Below are 21896 nucleotides of genomic sequence, written 5' to 3' on the forward strand. Positions count from 1 at the left end.
ATGCTCATTCTATACGCAATTTTTGACGAAAAGACTTGAACGTGTTTTTATACAAATAACGCTGAAAATAAAGAAATGGCATCGTTTCTACGAAGTCGAAAAAAGTAAATTTTTACAATTCATGCTAATTTATTTATTTCTGCGTCAAATGAAAATTCTTGACGGAGTGTTTTTGTTCGAAATTGCGTATAGAATGGGGCTAGTGAGCCCTTTTTCGCCTTTCAGATACGCGGACTTAGATATTTGGAGATGTATACGTTAACGACGAAATCGACCAGGGCGCCCCCTTGAACCGCCTGCGTGTGAAAATTAGCAGACTCCCAAACCTCGAAAGAGTGATCCCTCTTCTCTTTCCCTCGTCGTTCACGGCATAAGTTAGGTACGTTCGTGTGTTCCAGGCAGGTAAATTGAAGGCGGTTCTCGTCTCGACCGCGAACGCGGTTTTACGGCTAATTAAATCACCTGGCGCTGCTGACCGCTATATACAACCTGCCCATCCCGCCATGTGTGGCTTTCGTCTGCCTGACTATTAAATCGCATCTATATTATATTCAGCGGTACCCTCGGTAAGCCCAAATCGTTGTAAATATGGACACAAGGCTGCTCCTCTGGAGGCAACCAGATTTACTCACTTTGTTAACCCTTACCCTGCACGCCTCCTGTGTAGATGACACACTCCGTGTATGACGTCGCAAATAACTTTAAGACATATCACAGGATACTCTTTAACTGTTGCGTTTCAAGGTAAATTAGTTATCGTTGGTAAAATCATATTTTGAATATGAATAAAAAAAAAAAAAGAAAAATGTATGAAACAACGAAATTACCCAATTTAGCCAATGTTTTTGTTCCACTAATTCTTCACCTTGCTGTACACGATTTTCAAAATTTTTATACATCGAACAGGCTCACATGGGCAAGCGCGTCAAGCCATTATTCGAAAAAATAAGAAACACACATCTACTTGAGTCGAAGTTGAAGCACTTTCGTTCATGAATTTATCACACCGTTGTGAAAATATCAGTTCTCTGTCATGGGAATAAGAATTGAGTTTTTTAGGTGACAAGTTTACGTTTTTACGTAGAGAAAAGAAAATTTGCTTAAACTGCCTTTTTTTTTACATTACGTTTTATTTCAATTCGAACTGAAATTGAACCGAATACAGCGGTTGAAAAGCTGAACGATTTGGCTTTCAGTAACTTACTAGAACTGATAAACCTGAAAATGTCACCGAATTATTTGGTAAAAAATGTCGATAATTTGCCCATCAGACCTCAAGGAAAAAAATGTATTTTTCTAAAACTAATCGGCACCCTCTACTCCGAGTTTCTAATAATTCGTAACTTTGCTACATACCGCAATTTGAATTTCAGATACCCGTGAGACTTGATTCGGGCCGAGTGACTCATCCGGCAGGATCGGGCTGTTTGGCCGGGGCGGAAGGACGGCAAGCCGTGAGCTGTCAGGGTTCGATGAGTCGCGTGTCGCCTAGTGCGGGTTTCAGTGCCGTGGAGTGCGGATTGGGAATAAGTATGCGGTGCGATACACGATGATACGGAGATTCGGAAGCGAGCCGTTGGCTCGATGCCATCGTGGTGAAGAACACGGAGGACCGGGACGGGGCCGACGACGACGGAGTTGCGTGTTCCACCCGCTACTCGCCATCGCTGCGGCAATATTCTTGCCAAATTTCGTCCTTTCCGGTGAGTGCAGGAACTGCGACCGCGTAAGACTGGTATGTGTGTAAGGCTTGTTGTTACAACGCGAATTAGGAGGCGCAACGGTGTTCACGAGCGGCGGAAATCGCTAACTATTTATCTATCTGGGAGAACCAATCCAAGCTGCCCGGCCAATCAGTGAATCTGCACGTGACTCGACCGGCCACGTTTTTCCAATCGGTGATGCACGCGCGGATATCTGGCTTTTTTTATTTATTTATTTTCATTGAAACCAACGATTTAACTCGTATAACCCGATACTTCAGAGCTGTGTCACGTTAGGGTGGGCTTTGATAGAGTTGTTTTTTAATTTTTGTGTTTCAAGGGGCTTGAACTCTTTGAAACTGATAAAAAATGTTTCCCAAAAATATGAGCTCTTTATAGCGACTCTACAAGTATCTTGTGGAGATAAGATGGGAAAGACTTTTTTTGCTCTTTGAAATTATGTAAGTCGTTGACGAATGTACTGAAAATAATGGAAAGTAGAAATTTTTGTAGAGAATTGAATGCTCTGCAAAAAAGATCCGATCCATAATATTCGTAAATGAAAGCGTTCGTACGTTAATTAGCGTTCAAAGTTTAATCATCATTCTGGCAAGTATAGCTACGAAATAAACAACTGTATCGTAAAATATATCACAATGTTCGCCAACAACATGATAAAGTCCTCATATATTTCATCAACAATATCGTTGACGAACATCGTGATATATTTTACGATACGGTTGTTATTTCGTAGCTGTACTTGTCAGAATGATGATTAAACTTTGAACGTTAATTAACATATGAACGCTTTCATTTACGATATTTATGCATCAGAGCTTTTTTGTAGAGCGTTCAATTAATAAAGGAGAGAATTTTTCGGTTGTGTTTTTATGATTGGGAAAATGGATATTTTTCCCTGGTGTATACTGTGTGCTTTTTAATATTTATTATTTAACTAACTGATGAAAAAGTGCATAAATGCATAAATGCGAAGAGAGAGAACTAAAAACGTTTTTTCTACATGAAACGATCATGTGTGGTTAAAATTGTGGCCATGGGTTTTTAGGGAATACTGTTGTTTCGCAACTTCAGGATTTTATGGAATTCGGTTGACCGTAATAACGGAGTAAAACTTACCAAATTCATATTTTATAAACTGCGTTTCTTCAGAGTATACCTCAGGTTGTAAGATAGAAATTTTTTTCTCATGTTTCGTTCTGTTAGAGTTTATACCAACTTCGATGTTGTGGAAAAACTTGTACTCAACTATCGCCAGAGCTTTTGTGCTCTGATTCTAACAACGTTTTCGACCCTGACCCCTGAATAATTCTATAGTCCTAAAATTCTTTGCGGCAAGAGTCATAATTAATCAAGAATTAAACTTTTACGGAATTCTCGTACAAAGTTTGAAAAGCACTTTGGAAATTATTTGAAACGTTCGAACTTCTTGGAAATTTGTTTAACCACCGACAGAAGCTACGCACTCGTTCAAACTTGATTAGTAACAGAAAGTCTTGCGGTTTGAACGCTCTGGGCAAAATTTTCTTGTTATTCACTTTTTTTTTTTTTTTTGTTTGTGTTGTTTTTTTCCTTGTTTATACTTCCTTTTCACTTTTATCCCTTTGTTCGAATTATTTCCTCAAGTTTTAAGCGTATTTCGAGCATCGTTGGTCGTCTTGAAATAAATATAAGCTGAAAATCATCTGCAGCGTTCGTAACTTTGAAAAATTCGAATTGACTCTTCGATTATTAAAGTTAGTAAAAAATGAACCACGTCAAGACTGCTCCTGAACTAATTGAAAAATTTCAACAACGGAATCTGTTTGATATGCCGGATCACTCTGACAATGAGGTGATAAAATTGCAAACGATAAAACAAAGCAATATCGCAAATTAATCGTATTTGCGAAAAGTTTGGAAGAAGCTTTGCCTTTTATTCATCGGCTGGTTTAAATTCTCTCACCGTCTCTATCTCGTTCTCGGTTTCTTGTCCACAGGACTTGTAATCTAATCAACACGTCTCGTTTCGCCCAACGTTTCATCAAACAGATATGCCGAGTTGTAAACTGTTTTGTGTGTGTGAAATTTTGCCTCGCATTGCTGCAGCTTCGCTCTAAAGCTCGTTGACTCACGAATAAAGCAAACGGTGCAAAGCTGCTGCTTGTAGAGTATTTCGCTAGTTAAATTCTCTCGAGAGGTGCGCTTACAGCGTTACAATTATATACAGGGAATGTAGGAACAACGCCATAAACGCATCGCGACAAAACCAGATACGGTTTCACCATCGTTCAATTTCAATCTTTCGTACTTCAAGAATTCTGATTCAATTCTATTTTGCAACCGATGGGAAGAAGCGAAGGTGTCCATCATTAGAGTGTTTCAGAAAAAAATAATCTACGATTTTTCACCGTGGAACTCCATAAAAAGTTTGCAGAGGTGAAAAGAAAGATTCTGTACGAAGATGAGCGTTCGAAGAAGATCGCGCTCATTTGATTTTTCCCATTTTTTTTTTTTTTTTTTGAATTTGCGAAGAAACATGTTGTAGCACTTCAATTATTATTTCTTTCCTGACATACATATTCGACCCAAAGATCACGATCCATAACGCGGGGATATATCATTCGGGAATCTTAAAGTTTACTTTCAATTATAAGTATATTTTATAAGATTCAATTAATAACGAAAGAGTAGTTAGATTCAGTTCACAAACATCAAGTGGAGACGTAATATTACAAGTTTGGGTCTTCTTTGTGACGTAACTTGATGTTACGATTGATGTAAGCAATAAAAAAGAACGAAGTTGAATTCACGATACTTGGTAAATTTGAAAATATGTATATGAGTGAAAAATCAATTGAGCGCGATTTTTCACGTAACGCTCATCTTTTGACAGAAACTTTCTTTTAACCTCAACAAACTTTACAGGGAGTGCAATGGTGGATAATCGCAAATCATTATTGTTTTGTAGCATCCCAGTGTCCGTCCTGTGGAATCCGCATTGCATTTCAGTTGGTCTTTTCCTTCCCCGTTCCGTTGATTTATGGTTTGATTGTTAACCATGTAAGTAACGAAGCGATAACGCAGCCTTGAGGCGAAGCAGCGGTGTTATATGCTGTATACCTCCTCCTGCACCCAATGCGAGCTTATCCACCTTACTCACGGTGCTCTGGTTTACCTTCCTTAGGTTGGTTTTGGTTTCGTGCTCACAAATAAAGCACGCACTCTGCGTGTATACCGGGTGTAACATTTTCCCGTAAACTAACGTTTTACCCGCGTTTTTGTAGTTATGCGTTTGTGTTCACAGGGCGGTTTTCCTTCCGATATTATTACTGCTGTTTGCCGTAACATATAATACCTGGATGCTCTGCAGTGGGTATTTTTACGCAGGTATATTATACCGTAGGTTCGAGTGAGACGAATTTATTTCCGAGCGTGAATATGCGTCGTTTGTCGTATACCTTGTAAGTCGAAATTTTGAAAAATTTCTTTCTAAGGCGGTTGGTGAGTCGGAAATTAATCATCTATACGAGATATTTATTTGCACGTTGAGGATTTATTAAATTTACGTATTCGTATGTCGTACGAGAACTTTCCTAAAAATACTAATGGAAGAAAGTACTAAAATTATAAAATAGAGCCTGTGTAAATGTTGACTTTTTATTTTAAATCACCCTAGTATTTATAAGTATTTAATTCTTGAAGATTACACTGATGTTGAGTAAGTTTAATATTATCAAGAAAAAATTTCCACCGAATTCCTGAAAAGTAGTTTTTCCCACCAACGTAAGCCATCGTGAGGCAAAATCAAACGAATTTACCATATTTTTTAAACCATTTACAAAACGATCGGACAACGAAATGAAAAATCGGTACTTTAGCTCTACTTTACAATTTCATTATTATTTGTTTTTCTTGAAATTCAAATCAACGGTAGGTATTGAATTTCAATTCGCCAGCCTCCACAATTTTATCGTTCAGTGTATCGATGACGTGTATCGAATTTCTACCAATTAAAATGTTTTCCTTCCTACAGCAGGGAAAAACTGCTAATCAAGTATGAAATTTCACGCGACCATGTGCAAAATTTTCAATTTTGTCATTCAAATTCAATTCTATAATATGCATTTGTCTATAAAATTTATATTATCTCGTGTAAAGATCGTGGACATTCACCTGGATTAACGTATTTCGATCATGTCCGCCAAGAAAACTTGCAGCAGTTTTGAATCGACGGGGATGATAAAATATCCTTCCACCTTTCCCGCTCATTGAAACTCCGTGTTATATGTATGCATATACGCGTCGTAATATTTGAAGTAGAAAATCGGGCGCGACTTTTTCAGGCCCACAAATCCACCTTTGAACTGTTTTCTCCGTATGTTTTCGAATCGCCCTTTATAATACCGATTGCGCGTATATTGCACACATTCGTTGCACGCATGACGGCTCTGATTTGACCGGACTGCCGCAAGCTCGCGGCTTGGTACGTGTTTGTTGGTTCTTTGTAGGCGGCTCGGTTATGAACGTATATCGTGGCCTCTGGCAGCAGCTCCCCACGATGCAAGTGCACCGACGGTGTAAACTGTGTGCAGCAGGTAATTAGAGTGTGGGTAGTAATTGCATCGGCGGGGACGAGCGATGCTTTTTATTGCGGAAAAACACGCTACGCTATGGAGGGGTGGTAATTTTTATTTCACATTTTTACCGCGCACACTCGCAATTGTCGTGAAATTTTATTTACTCGCGGTGAAACGGTTTCGTTGGTCTTTATGCCTGTCTCTGTTCATCTATCTATCTATTTATCTCTCAAAAACTCGGAAGGAAAATATTCTGACTTTTATTATCCGTCACCGATTAATTATTACAAGCGTTTTTCCTGCTCCAACGAAATTTTTTTTCAAACTGTTACACAGATCCGATCAGAGGCGATCTCTTTCGTTTACGCCTGTGCACCCGCTATTTCTCGACGACTAGACCTTCTCATCGTCAGACACGTAAAACGGTGCAAACGTATATAATCAGACCCCAGGTTTCTTATCAAACGATACCCCTGCCAAATCCAGACACGTCTTACGTACACCGTTTATCGCCCTCTTATTCGTAATTTATTTTACCTTATTTTTGCTCCTCTCCCGCCAGAGGTTTTCCGAAATTGGTTCAAAGAAGAGGGTTTTTCTTAAGTTCAGATGTTCAACAATTTATTTTCAAATTACACCTTATCTCAACATTCGCAAGTTATTGGCAATGATATTTAAACGATAAGGTGCCATTTTTTAAGAATGAATCGGGTAGATTTAAAATTAAAGTTGGATCTGATCGGTGCTTGGTGAGTTGATTTTTCGTTCTACAATTAACATAACAGTCGAGGAATCAACGCGCGGTGCAAGGACGATGGTGAAAGTTTGTCACGGGGTTGATTGTGGAAGGTAAAGCCTGGCCGGAGAACGAGGAAGTGGAGGAGCGAAGAGTCTCCGTGAACTGGAGCTGGTGGCTGCAGGGTTTGCGGTGCAGTGAATCATTCTATGAGCATAAATTACCGCGACGTCACAACGCACGGTTAATTAATTAAGCTAAATTGTCCTAAGCATGAGTAACTGCCGGCGCTTGGCGGCCACTCGTGTGGATGTGACTCTCTTGCCGCGAGACGAACGCTTTTCAGGAAGTCTCATTTAAATCTACTCGTTTCTCGACAAAATTACCCTACTTTCATTGTTCCGTTATGCATAATGTACCAGATTCAAACAATTTTCGAGAGCCGTATACCTGCTGGCTTATGCTGCCTGGCGAATATTTCCCTACTCGAGTTATCGGTGAAGTACAGATCTTCGGTGAGAACAATACGGGTTTTATTTTATCGATGGATATTTCAACGCTCGACGAGGAGATGAGAGGCGTGTCAATCGCTAGTTGTACTACGATAATTACACCGCGGCCCAAATTTCGCAATGGCGCAAATTCTGCAGGCTTTACTCCAGTAATTTGTTCGCGCGATTTTACACCAATCACCGGTTCGCAATTGTGGAGGTTGGCAAATTAACCTAATAACGACTACTCGTCGTGCATTTTTGATCCGTTAAAAAAAAAAACTGCCGCGTTCTCTCGTCTCATCGTGCGTGGAGGTGTGAAAATGTAATATATTGCAAATCCAAGGACCAAGATCCGCAAGCTTGAGACTTGACTTTCATTTTGAAGTCGAAGGGTTGCGGCGCGTTTCGACACGTGTAACTATCTCCCTGTAATATTCATTGGAAGCTCGTGTCGTCTCTCGGTTCGTGTTGAATACGTTATAATATACGCTGAGGTAAAAGCCGTCAGGTACGATTATACGTTAAGCTTTCCGCCAGCAGGGCGATTCCCTATTAATCGTATATTATGGGGGAAATTTGCGCTCGGGCAAAGCTTCGTTGTCGTGGATCAACCAAAGTGGCGCATTTCTCCCAACGATATACTTTATGATTAACTAATTAGACAGCCGTTATACCCGACGCTGCGTTCTCTCTGTTTCGAACGATTCAAACCGTTCTCCGCGTGTTCTATCCGCTCTCTCTATTCGCAGTTATTATACGCATTGCCTCGAATTAGAGGCTGAAATGTCGCTGACATCAACGTTCGGTAAACTGCCTACCGTATAAATTGGTGATGAAATTGGGTGTATGAAAATATCGAATGAAAAGTATCGTACAATAGCCGTGGAATAGTTGCTCGTTTTTGCTCTTCCAACATCGTAAAATTAGCTCGGTATTAAATTCTATAGGCAAATTTCTCTTACCGAAAGCTTAACTCTGCAAGGCTCTCTTTACCCTCTTTAGATTCGACGCAGAGATTGAAAACTTAATCTTTGATACGGTAAAGTCAAACACTATAACTCCTCTTGGTGCGCGTACGTATACCTATACTTTCAATATCGTTTATAGGAGCTTTCTTGTTAAAGGGATGTTAGAAATAATTTTCAAGTTACGACTTTCGCCCGGAGGATAAACGCGTGATGGACATTATGCAAAATGTCGACGATGCGCCTCGTCGTCCTTTTTCAACACCTGTTAGCATCGCAATCGTTTGCAAACTCCTCGATTAATTTGTTTTTGTTTGAATACACGACTGTCTGTAGCTTTTGCAATGAACATTTCTTCCTTCTTTTTTCAGCGGGAAGTTGCTTGAAAACCTTTTTTTTCCGATAAAATTTTAAGGGTGGGGTATAAAATGGAGATTGTTGAAGGTGAAAAACGAAAAAGAAATCTATATGAAACTTTTCGTCTGGAATGCAAATTCTTTAACCTGTAACGAGAAGTTTATTTATTCAATTTTGTGGCGCACGTGACATACAATGCAATATCTCATTAGCGCGTGAGGAAGATGTGACGAATAGGTGGAGAAAGAAAATGGACAAAAAGTAAAAAAAAAAGAAATCGTAAAAGGAAGAATAAAACGAAGCCAAGAACCAAGAGTCCAACTGCAGCGCAATGCAGCGGTTCCGTTTTTAGAAACATTCTCAACGCGTATACGTGTAAGTGGTGTATTTACGGTCATTTACGGCGTTTCCCTGGCGAGAAGGAGTATAAGGATAGAATGAAAAGGGTAGGAGGAAATGAAAGGAGAAAAAAGTATAAAAAACAGAAACTTTCAAGACCATATTTCAATCAGTGCGGAAACGATTCGAGGATTGCTATGTAAACAGTTTGTCTATGAATAGAGGAATACGCGGATGCTGTTGGTGGGAGGGGAAGGCGAAGGGGGGCAAGGTTTGTTACCGATATAGCCGATCGCCTCGCTGCTCATACCGCAGTTCTCTTTGATTTAGGTGCGCGGGTTGTCCGACTTTAGCTCTCTTCGCTTTTGATTTCCCGCTTCTTTCACCCCCGTTTCTCTTTATTTTTTTTCTTCCTCTTCCTCTTCCTTTTCCTCTTTCTACCACTTCTTCCAATCAGCACCGCCGTCTTGTCCCATTCACGCCGCCCGTTTTCTTTTTTTTGCACCCCTTCACGATCCAAGGGAATCCGGATCTTCCGATCCTCCGAGCTCTCAGAGTCGGTATACGTAACACTTGCATGTAGGTAGAAACGGCACGCGCGGCGCGGCCGTCTAATTTAAACCGATCACAACACGTCTAATTTAAACAGACCCCCTGATGGTATTTTAAGTTAGGCACCTTCACTGGTTCAAGACGTGTTTAACGGACATCTGTTCGATACGTTTATACCTATGCCGGGGCGGGCTTACAATTAGGTATAAGCTGCGACACTCTCACACCAGCGAATCGCACGAGCTATTCAACCTGCGACCCTTTGGAGCCCCGCTAATCGTTACCCCGAGTATTATTCATCGTCCAAAACTGTCCTCCTTATTTTATTAGTTTTTTTTTTTCACCTTACTTACCCAATTGGAGACTTGCCATGATTTCAGGATATTTACGATTTTATCCGGGATTCAAGTTTCTGATAAGATGATCGCTGATTTTTTTTTCGGTACCTTCAATCACTAAGAATAACAGCTGTAATATAAGAACTAATAATTAGAATCTTGAAGCTTTCGGATCGGGAATATATATCCATATTATATAATACATATTGCCGATCTTTGAATTTATATTATATTTAATTATATTTATATTATATAATTTATAATTGGATGTATAGTCACTGTCTTCAATTTCAACTTATGACACAAATAAATTTTCCATGCTTTTTCCGTCACGTTACGGCTAAATATAGACAACTATGTATACATATATGTACAACTATACATATCGGTGATATCCGTATACTCTACAAGTCTAACTGCCACGCGAGGTGTGTACATACGTGTCGAAGCATGTGTACACCTGACAGATGTATAGGTATGTGCCTATGTGGCGGCGTAAAAAGTCCGTGTTCTCGGGGAAATTGGTTTTTCGGAATTTTGTGATTATCGGGATGTCGACAAGCGGTGCTCGCGCGCCTGTCGCCGCGTCGCCCTATCGCCAAGGTAATGGATCTGCAGATTCTAACATACTTTTTATTTCTTCTTCTTCTCACCGAATCGTACCAAAAAACGCTTCTCCTTTGCCGCACGCGTTGGATTTATCCGTATTATCGGCTTCCGAGTTGTTACAACGTGTGCAAAAATTCGTAATATCTACGTCAACGTTTTCTCGAACTCGCTGGTTCTTATTTTTCTTTATTTTCGATCTTCATCGATAAATCTCGTAGTTTTCAAATTCAAATCCGTTAAAATACTCGTTGGAGAATAAAAATGACTTTGATTACTCAAGAAAAAATACAATCTGTATAAAAAGAAGCAGGAAAAACAAATCTTTCAACGGTTTTAGTCAATGTTCAGTCGGGAGTGGTTTTAAATCGACTTTTGCGCTAGAGCATTGCATTTTTGTTAGGGAAAATATACTTGTTTTACATGTATATACGATGTGTGAATAACCCGTAAAGCTTCTGAGAGAATAAACAAATGCAGCAGCTAGTGTAAAGTCGTATTATAGTGCATTATCTCGCATCAGTGGCAGGAACTGCTCCCTTGTCGACATCCTGCAACGGTTGCAGGTCACGATGAAAACTGTGATACCACGCGATGCTGGCAGTGCCGTTGCAGTGGGGAAAAAAAAATGAGAAAAAAAGAAAAGAAATTGTGAATAATTATAGAATCACGGGCAATGGATTCAGGAAGCATTAACCGAGGTTATAATGTCATGTGGCATGTGTCTCCCCTGTTAATACGGGACGAGGGACGAGCAGTGGCTGCGTAGAATTTAGTGTCCAACGTTTAAGCCCCTGCAGTTTCTTTGCTCTTATCCGTGCTTCGACCTACGTGTTTCGCGTTTGCAACGAGATATCGAATAAGGAATTAAGGAAAAGAGATTTTTGATCTTGAATGGTGAAAGTTTTCGTTTATCATTTTTCTTTTTTTTTTAAATGTTTTTGGACGCGGGTGCCAACTCTCAAACCATATTACAAAGCAGCTTGCCGTTCGTGAACGCGGTATGGAAGCAGAGTAGTAATATTTCTGCAGGCGGCAGATTACGAAACGGGAGAAAAATTGTGTAAAATCTTTTCCCTGCACCGCCAATTCCACATCGTATTTTAACGATGGGTGTGCACTCGCTATCTAGTTTATATACATATTTTGCCGGTACGCGGCGTCTCACAAGCGTTTGAAAAATTGTGTAAACTTTCGAAGAAACTTTCACACTCGTTAGCGGTATGTACGTATTTACATGAAAGCTCTGCGCGGAAATAAGGAGCAGAAAATAAACGGAAGCGGAGGAAGCGTCACAAAGAGCAAAAAACAAAAAACAAAATACAAAAGAGAAGAAAAAGAAAAAAAGAAAGGAGAAACGTAAAATTAAAAAAATATCCGAATCGCAGGGAATTTCAGCGGAAAAGTAAATTATAACGCGATGCAGGCACGACGGTGGTTTAAGGTGGTGCTGGTTGGTCGTTCGTACAGCGTCGTATGGATGCGTACGTGTAGTAGAGGAACAGTCGATGCATGGCGGGCGGGAATTGTTTGTTTGTAGTTCCCAGTAAAATTAGTTTCGGGTTATACACGTATAGCTGCAGGAATGGGAAAAGGACCGTTGGCGCCAGGGAGAACGAGCCACATGTCGAAGCTATGGTATTTCTCTTATTGCGTTATTTCGAGATGTTTTCTGTCCCGTTTCCTCGCCGCCGCCCGCCGCGGTTTTGCCTCGCCTAGGCATGTATATATTTCTGTGTAGAAGTGTACAAGCAATACGATATCTATGTATGTCGTATACGTGCGTCGGTCGTAACGAAGATTTGTCCCTGTGCAGTTGCGGCACTCTCTGACTTTCTCTCTCTCTCTCTCTCTCTCTCTCTCTCTCTCTCTTTCCCTCTCTTTGCATTTTACAATCTCCGGCACCCCGCCACAGTCTCCACAGGATATGACGTAGAGCCCGGACTGTCTTTGTACAAACCTGAACTTAGAAGAAGCGTACAGTACACGTATTCTGCAGTATTATTCTACAGGGGCGTTTTGCCATTCCTCCTACATTTATACGAGGAAAGTTCCTCACCGCGAATTACTTTTCCGCGATGGTAAAAATTTTGCAGCGAGCAAAAAACAAAAATTGCAAAAACGAATGAATGAAGAAGATAAAAACGAGAATAAACAATGATAAAAAAAACGAAAAAAAAAACAATAGTTGGGCGAAATTGTGTACCGGTGTTACGTATTATACGTATGTGTACAATGTATGCGTATTCACGTTATACGTACACAACTACACCGAAACTTATCATTTCTGTTCCGTCGGTCGTTTCGCTGCGTGTACGGTATATATTCGTTCCTCTTTTGTTTCACCCGTTGCTCTGTTCACTTCCTCTCTTCCGTTTCTCATCGCGTGCAGCCTCCCCTTTCGGTCCACGCGTTTATTCCTACACATACCTATGGGTACTATTATAGTTTCATTACGGCATGAGGAACCGGGACGTAGTTCATCGCGTCGGGAAGGTAGGGAACAAGGCTTACACCTCTCTTTGTGAGAATTGTCGAGAGAGGAAGAGTGAGAGAGATGGTTGGGGGAATGTCTGCCGCCTGCGTGGGTGAGGATGCGTGGTGTGCGGAAACGTAAACTGACTGACGCGAGATGCCGTCACGGTACAATAGCGACTGATAATAGTACTTTGAAAGTGGTGGGAGGCTGCACACGCTGCTTGAATTTGCACGCGTGGTGTGTACTTTATCAAAGCAAGCGCTGAGCCGATACAGCGATACCGGCGCTGGTTCATCGTCCGGCAAACTTAATCAGCACGTTAGAACACCTGATCATCGTGCAGCCGAGGGTATTTGATTTGTCTACAGCAGAGGAATTTTCTCACCAAATGCAATGCGAATCTTATCGTTTATAGGTATCGCAATATCCCGTCGTCGTTGTAAGAAATAACGTTGAGAAATTTTAATAAAATTTGTTTGGCTTAAATTTACCTGCAACGCGTGTCGAAAGTCAGTTTAACTCGCCGCGGATAATCGCAAGTCATTGCACGGAGGAAGAGTTTTAGCTACGCTGAATCAAGGACGAACGAATCAAAGTTTACCTGTAAATTATATGTAGGTATATAGACTGTTGAGATTTGATTTGATTTGAGAGAGAGAGAGAGAGATTTCTTTGATGACCTATCTTCCTGCGATGGGCACGCTTGCAGTAACTACGAAAATTTGGCCATTGTGCACAATTTTGCGGCTGGGCTTGATCAGGCGACGTTGTTTTTTAATCTCCCTGACCGGAAGATCCAGACTGCCTGTTCGATGCGTCGCTGACTTGGCTATATCCAGCCAACACTTTTGTTGGTTTCTTCACCTCTCTGTCTTGTTCTTCCGGCACCTCTCATACGTAACTTAGATGCGGAGACTTTATCTCTGGGCGAAATATGTATCGTGTATAAATATTTTTTTCGTGCGGAGGGGGATCACCTTGTAACATATATGTTTATACTCATCTTCTGGATTACGGATAGCACGTATGCGTTGAAGGGTGTGGTATACTCGCGAGTGTCGTATATGCACGTCTAAGTTATAGACAGAGGCATCGTACGTACAGGGGTGTGTGGATGCGAAGGCATGCGGCCCCCGCGACGGGCAGGTGTAGGTACTATATTTATATGTGGCGTGCTTGAAGGCGTGAACATGTGGAAGATGGCGCTACAAAATACCCGGAATATGGGGTATAAAGCGTGGGGAAATTCTTACGAGTTACATGCGCTTGATGCCTGTTTGTTGTTTTCTTTCTGCCATTCCTCCGCCTCGAGTTTTGTCGCCTTTTCTTCTTAACTTATTTCTTTTTGCTCTTTTCGTTTTTCGTCGCCGTCTTCTTCTTCTTCTTCTTCTTCTTCTTCTTCTTCTTCTTCTTCTTCTTCTTCTTCTTCTTCTTCTTCATTCTGTGATATTTTTCTTATTTTTATCACGCGGAGCTCTCGATTTACTCCCAGTGTCGATTGTACCTCTTGAATTATCCAAGAACGAAACAGTTAATCTGGGAAACGCTGCTCGAATTTCAACCGCACGTGTAATACATTTTTATCGATATTATGCTGCAGTTTGAACGCCCCGTTGTCCACATTCAACTTGTTTAACTTTGCAACTTCATAGCTCCGGATGACGTTACTCCTTCAGGACATCATTATATGTTACAGGTAGAAAATTTTACCAAGGATATCGAATGGCTGCAGGATGCAGCGACACACGATGGTATCGAAAATTTTCATACCGATTCTTGTTTTCCCCTCTTTTGTACGTCGCGCAACAAACATCTTCGCCGCAGCTTACGTTTTTACTCGCAAATCTTTTCCCTGTTATAAATCATATAGGCTCAGTTTTCATACCAAGTAATCCGAACAGGGGATGTGAGGTACGCGTAAAACGATCTTCGTCACGCCCAATTGAATTTCGTAAGCCGACCGAAAAGTTGGCAAGAACAAGGACCAATGCAGGTTGGCACACGCGGAAATCGTTTCCTCCCCTGACATCTCCCACCCTTCGGGATCTCGCGTCCTGTGCTCGAGGCGCGTACTCGAAACTCTAACTCCAAACTCCAAGGGATCACCGCGTAGTCTCCCTTATCCCTCTGCACCACTCGCACTTTGAATACAAACGACTGCATGGCGGTGGAATAAAACTCTGCAAAGTGCAGCACGCTCTGCGCCTCGAAACAATCGGGTTTCGTCCGGCGTTATAATGGCCGAGTAGAGATACACAAGGATGACCGCGTAATAACCTACTGCGAGACAAACGGCTGCCGGAGCTATCGTGACGGGATGAGAGCGTGAGCGACTATAAAACGTAGCCTTTTTCACCGTATCGTAAAACTGATCTTGGTTTTTTTTTTTTAATTTTTTTTCTTCCCATCATTCACACTGCGGTTGGTTTTTACCGTCGAAGCAGCGCGAACGAAAAGCCACGAAAGTGTCGACTCCCTGACTCCTCGCAATACGGACCTGCATCTGTAATAAATTATGTTTTATTTCGCGTTGATTTTAGGATGGCTCGAAGTTGTACGAAGATTGCAGGTTCGGTTTGATTACAAGATCTTTCTCACAGATATTTCTCTGTCTTTGATGCTGTTGTGTAAACTTTGAACCGCGTGCGATCCGTCTCGCAACTAGCTAGACGTACAGTTGTATAGACAATATACATGTATAGGTATGAAGGAAAGAGTTCATCCCGATTTTGACTCCCTTATTCCCGTTCCCTGCTTTTTACCTTTCTCCTCCTCCCCCTTCTCTCGTCGACCTTGTTTTCATTTCACCTTTCCAAGATTGCTTCGAGTTTTACTTCCTTCGCAAAACCTTTTGGAAATATAACGAGCCATGTTCCTTTTTTCCGGAGACGCGGAGGAGAAAAAGGAAAAAAGAAAAATAGAACGACAGAAAATAAAAAAAGAGAAGCAGGAGGGAAAATTATTTATAAAAATTCGAAATAACAACGGTCTTCGTAACGCGATCTTTAGCCGCAAGTGGTTTATATTATCTAAAAGCATCATTAGTAGAATTTGTAGACTGTGAGTTGCATGCGTGTGCATCGATGCTACAGCTTGCAGTGACAATCGCGCGTAAAGTGTGAGGCAAAAAGCGTGATACAGACTTTATATTTGCGGAGAGGCGGTTGCGGCGCCGGTTTAATTTTGTGTTAATACCGAGATTGTCGTTTGTACAACGCGCGCGTTTTGCGTTCCACTTGCCTATTCATTCCACGGTGAAGAGTTTTTATTCCACTCCCCTTTCCCTCATTGTGGTTTGTATTTCTTTTTCTTCTCGTTTTTCATTTTTTTTTTTTTTTGCTAATTAATCTGGAGCTATCAGGACTTTGCTACAGTGGCGCGCGATGAGGGGGGAGGAATCAGGTCGATGGAAAATGGGGGAAAACAACAGCGATGCGGAGGGGAGTTGTCATTTGTATAACGTCATCGAGTCGGCGTGTATACGGGTTTTATCTCTTCGGGTTAAGGGATCGAGCACCGACGAAACTACCGCAGGTTGACCAAAAATGAAGAGGACATTTACCGCCTAAGAGCTTTCAGGCGGATTTTTCGGTTTTGAATCCAAAAGTCTCTGCATCGATTCTTCGAAATTTTCAGGAGTTTGATTGATTTATTAGTATGATGCCTTGGACAAATGAAATTTTATTCGATATATGTGTCTGTTAATTACAAAGCGGAGAACTTACACTGGCTATTATTATTTTAGGTCCCGTTTATCCTCGAGGCACGACATCCGATAGCTTCAGAGGAAGAAATTTCACAAGCTTATCAGACGTCGGTGAACATGGTGATAATGATTTGCCAGTGTTTGAACCCACGGCTGCGGCCGTCAGCGCGTTGGAAGGACAAACCGTTTATCTGCCCTGTCGAGTTAGAAATCTCGGCGACAAAGTGGTGAGCGCATTTTGTTGTTTTTTTTTTTTTTTTAATATTTTTCCCCCCTTTTTTCCTTCAATCATATTTTATACCTACCTACTTTGTTTGCCATTTCGCATTGTTACGATCGAATTTTAGCCAGACGATGTATGGCGAAAGAAGAGAAAATTGCGACATTGTTGACGATGAGATTCGATTACAATTTGCATTTGCTGGGTGAAAATTGAATCGTATTATAGCTACCGGGTGTCGGTAACTCTGAACGACTTACGTAAGCGTGCGTTTGCCGTTACGCAAAGCAACGTTGTTGCGGATCCCATGCAAGAATGGACGTAACGCGTGGTAATTTGGGTACATCTGTGATTTGAGCGACAATTCCATTTCATTAGAAATTCAATTAAATATCCTTTCTCCTCTGTACCGTATTATTTATACGGCGTGTGGCGCGCGTGTAGCTATATGGCAGTTCTTGCCGTATTTTTTTCTTATCACATTTCTTCCCCACTGCATTATGCAACCGCTCGCGATTCGCTTTACATTATTTCATATCACACCTTGCATCTTTTGTCTTGAACTATTTTCTTTCTTTTTCATTATTTTCGCACCGCGACTATTCGAAGCTAGTTTTGCTGTGCGTGATGTCAGATACAGCGGTGTAACAAGCTGAAAAAAATGAGAGGGATAGGGAAAGAGCGGAGAGAGAAAGAGAGAGTGAGAGAGAGAGAAAGTGGATAGAAAATGCTGAGACGACGACGCCGAGAACAACACTAGAATAACGCGAATTATATTATATATTTTCAAGTTAAATTTCTGTACCGAGGAAAAACTTTTCGTAAACGCGCAATCTTACCCATCCCTGCTTATACTTAGGGTAAACTTTTTGAAGAGAGGCCAAAGCATAATATGCAGGGCTGAGAAAAGTGTCAGAAAGTTTGTCGGGTCTTTATTAAATATAATTCACCCCATTGGAAGGAGAAGTAAAATGCTGGAAATTCGAACCGTAGGTTTGAAGTTGAATTGAATAATTTAAGAATGAAGGACAAACGAAGATTAAGTTGGTTATGTCTGGTTTGAAGATATGTGTTAGAAAATTAGGAGAACGTACAAAAAAAAATTTAGAACATTGTAATGCAATTATTCGTGCGTAATATATGCAGAGACGGTGAAATGAGATTTTTTGCCAATCTATGAAAAAAAAGGGTGTAAGTCGAGTCACTCCCCTTCCTTATTCCGCATCCCTTAAATCGTCGGTCAGGTGTGAAATGCAATACAAAAAAAAAAAAGAAAGCGTATACGAGTGTCTCGATTTTCACTCTATTTTTCATGTACAGCTTTACACGTGCACAGTAGGTGCTTACAAGTTTGATGGAATGCTTAAAAAAGAAAGAAAAAATGTTGAATTTTCATTCGAAACTTCGATAAACGAGTAAAATGTTCCCCTCGTATAATAATATGCGTGTGCGTAGGGATTTAATAAAATTGAACTATTTTTATCTTCCGTACACCTGCCTGCTCTCCGCGTTTTCTCTCCGTCGCCCTTTTCACCCTTCCCGAGAATTGCAAAACATTCCGGTTGACGTGAAGAGTGAGGGATTGAAAAAACGTCGGCCTTCCCATTCCCGCAGCACGCGCCGCTCTCCGCCCCGCCATTCCTGAAGCACAGTTGGCCGTGCTTTGATCAGTTTTTAATCAAAGGTGCGAATTTGAGAACACCGAGTGGTTGTTGCGGAGGGTTCTTCACCGCTTGCGTCGCGTTTGCGACTGGGAATCATCGTTGCGGAACGATGCATCGACTGATGAAGAAGAAAAAAAGAAACAATTTCAAAAACATCGATATCTCGTTCTTGTTACAAGTCTCGTCCGTTGCGATGCGATTCTTGTATGCCATCCACCGCCGCGTGTCTTTATTTATCTATAAAAATTGATTGTTGTAAAGAATACCTGCATATTGTATAGTTTGTAACAAGAAATGAAAGGTGTGAGTCGTGGTTGTCGTTGCTTTCTTCTTTTATTCCGGAGAGAGTTGCTTTTATGAAAAGAAGAACGAAGATCCGTCACGAAGAGAATCTTGGATCGGATTGACGTGTCTTTTTAAAATTGAACATTTAATCTCTCTTGAATTTTCTGTTAATCGTAGTTCAGACTCTTCTTGTTAAATAAAAGATACAAAAAAAAGTACAAAGTTTGCAAGTGACGATCGGCCGTTATCCGACATATGAATAAAAAACAAAATAAAAATTTTTTTTTCACGCCAAATTTACGATCTGCATGCACGTGGCGAAAGCTTCGAAGCTTGCGAGGGCTGGTGTATCTCGCTGTTGAATATCATATACCTACGTACGTGCCTCTATGCATAGGTATGTAGGTATAACGTAGATACAGGGCATTCCGGTCATGTATAATTCATTCGTTGGTTATATATGAAACGTATCACCGTCGGGTATGCCTACGGTACAGAACGTCGGAGAGGAGAAAAATGCAGGCACTTATTACATCATCCTCGGAAGATCCCGAGGGTATATCGACGCCGACGCGGGGGGTGAACGGGCTTGCCGAGGGTCTGCACTTTTCTCGGCAAGGGGGGGAATAGACAACGATTCAACACTTTATCTGTCGCGGTGACTCACGACTCATTGAGTATGACTTGTTTGACCGCGAAATTACCCAATCGAATTACCTAAGGGCCATATAATTTACTAGTTAACGTCTCAAATAGCGAAAAGCGAGCAATTCTCGCGATGCATCGATAGTGTGGATGAATTGTTTAATTGTTTTGAAACCGGTTGTTGTTTATATCCTCGAGTCTAATCGTGCTTTGTGCTTCGGCTTACCCCTTTTTGATTTTGTTCACTTTGCATGGAGGTTGTTTATTCATTCGGATGTAACAGAATTTTGTCGATAATTCTCCACTTATTGTACGCTTGGAATGAAACGATTTTTTTTTCCACTTTGCGAATGCTTTGTGTACGATAACTTACAGCATTATCTTCTATGCGATACGCGTTTGCATAATTTTACTAAATATAAGTATACCTACTCAGCTTTTAGACGGTGTGAATTATTTCATTGGAAAAAAAGAAACAGTGCTTAACTACAGACGTATTATTTGGTTATCTTTCTGCGGGATTTCGTTCGAAAATAATTGCTCTTCGTTTTACCAAGGTGCTTACGTGTACGTAATATAGGTATACCTGAGTATGTACGTTGTACGTATTAGATACATATACATTAACGCACACAAATTCTCGAGCACGAGATATCCAGAATTAAGCCAGTCTTCTCTCCTCCTGAGATAAGCCGGGTATAGTCGTGGCTCTCATAGTGACGCTATGGCTTCTCGCTAATTGATATCTCGAGGCGTTTAACGCTGTGATTGCCCTTATTAATGTCAAGCGTCTCGTCCTCGCCGCTCTGATCACACAACGTTTTTCCACAAATTTCAAGCATAGCTGGGTATTCGAAGGTTCGACAAAAAATTATATATATACATGTATATATATTTATGAATATAAATTGAAAAAAAGAAAAATCAGCAAAAAAATATCAAGTCGTATCTCTTTGTGTAGTACGCTGGTGGACGCTTACTTTTTTTTCAATATTTCTGCAAATCCGAATGGGGCTAGACACATTTGACCGAGTCATCTGTCAAGTGTATAAAAAAGCTTGGGAATATACCCTCGGTGATATGTTGGTAGGAGGCTGGACTTTTGTAAGCCGTTGAAAAAAATCCCTTATCTTCGTTGTCCGGTTTCGGGGTGTTGGTTCAATGGAAAGTGAAAACGAGACCATCGCTATACGCGTCGTTGAAAATCGGTGAATGAATTTTCATCGAGGTGTAAGCGGATATTTTTAATATGTAACAATGTATTTTATGCTTGTAGATTATTTTGTTTTTTTTTGTGCATGTCTAGATGCCATTTCTTAACAACGCGCTTGAATTTCGCGATACTACGAATCGCATTGTGTAACGGTGATTTGGAAACAACTTCTCCGAAATTCATGCTCGGTTGTTGGATTTGTTGATTACACAGTATCGTGTACCTAATGAGCAATCCGATATAACCGTGGAAGCTGGATGTGATCTTGTTACTAATCGAAAGCTTGTACGCATAACGCAGTTAGCCAATTCCGAGGAAATGTTTTTCTGCATTATCTTCAGCGCTTCTTTCCTCACGATAATCACAAAACTCGTCCAAGGAATTGTTGCGGAAAAAAGTACTATAAGGAGTAGATTAAAAATGTATGGAAATAAGAATCAAGGCGAGGATGAAAAGCTTTCTTATCTTCAAACGTCACACTCACCGATTACAAGAGAGAGAGAGCGAGACAAGGGAAAAAATTAAATTAAACACAAATAAAAATTGTTTGCGAACTTTAATTTCGCTCGGGTACGTGGAAACAGCAGTTTTAGTTTCTGCGATGCAATTTATCGATGATGTAAAAAATGTTTGCAAAATTGAACTTTTAGTCTTTGAGTGAAACAAAAGTTTGGCTAAATTGATATTTAAATAGAATGAAATTCGTCGTCATTTATTTATTTATTTTTTTGTTTTGTTTTGTTTTCTAGCTTTGTAATATCGTTATGTAAATATTATCTCTCTTTGCGATCGGTTTGAGAATGGATCGATTTGAAGAATCGCGCGGAGAGCGCCCGCTTCAATCTTTCCTGACCACTCGACGGAGTACGTATCACACATGACGTAGGTACGAAACAATGACTATTAGGTATATATTGAAGGTATGTAGTCTTACATGCTCGAATAGATCCATATATACACAGGCCAATTCGCACGGCATCCACAGCTATCAGAGGACTGCACCGGAAGTTTAGATAA

At 40.7% G+C, this 21896-nt stretch overlaps 1 protein-coding gene across 3 annotated transcripts in view; it reads left to right on the forward strand.

Annotated features, from left to right (window-relative positions):
* Positions 1-398: 398 nt before the first annotated feature.
* Positions 399-21896, forward strand: part of LOC124221893 (zwei Ig domain protein zig-8) — a 72947-nt gene continuing 51449 nt past the window's right edge. For all 3 annotated transcript variants that reach the window (XM_069137295.1, XM_046632313.1, XM_069137296.1), the window contains exons 1-3: positions 399-566; positions 1374-1703; positions 16892-17079. In XM_069137295.1, the coding sequence (XP_068993396.1) occupies positions 1550-1703; positions 16892-17079 (342 nt within the window). In that variant the 5' untranslated portion in view covers positions 399-566; positions 1374-1549. The remainder of the gene's footprint in view (positions 567-1373; positions 1704-16891; positions 17080-21896) is intronic.

The sequence above is a fragment of the Neodiprion pinetum genome, chromosome 6 (assembly GCF_021155775.2).
Source record: "Neodiprion pinetum isolate iyNeoPine1 chromosome 6, iyNeoPine1.2, whole genome shotgun sequence".
Lineage (NCBI taxonomy): Eukaryota > Metazoa > Arthropoda > Insecta > Hymenoptera > Diprionidae > Neodiprion > Neodiprion pinetum.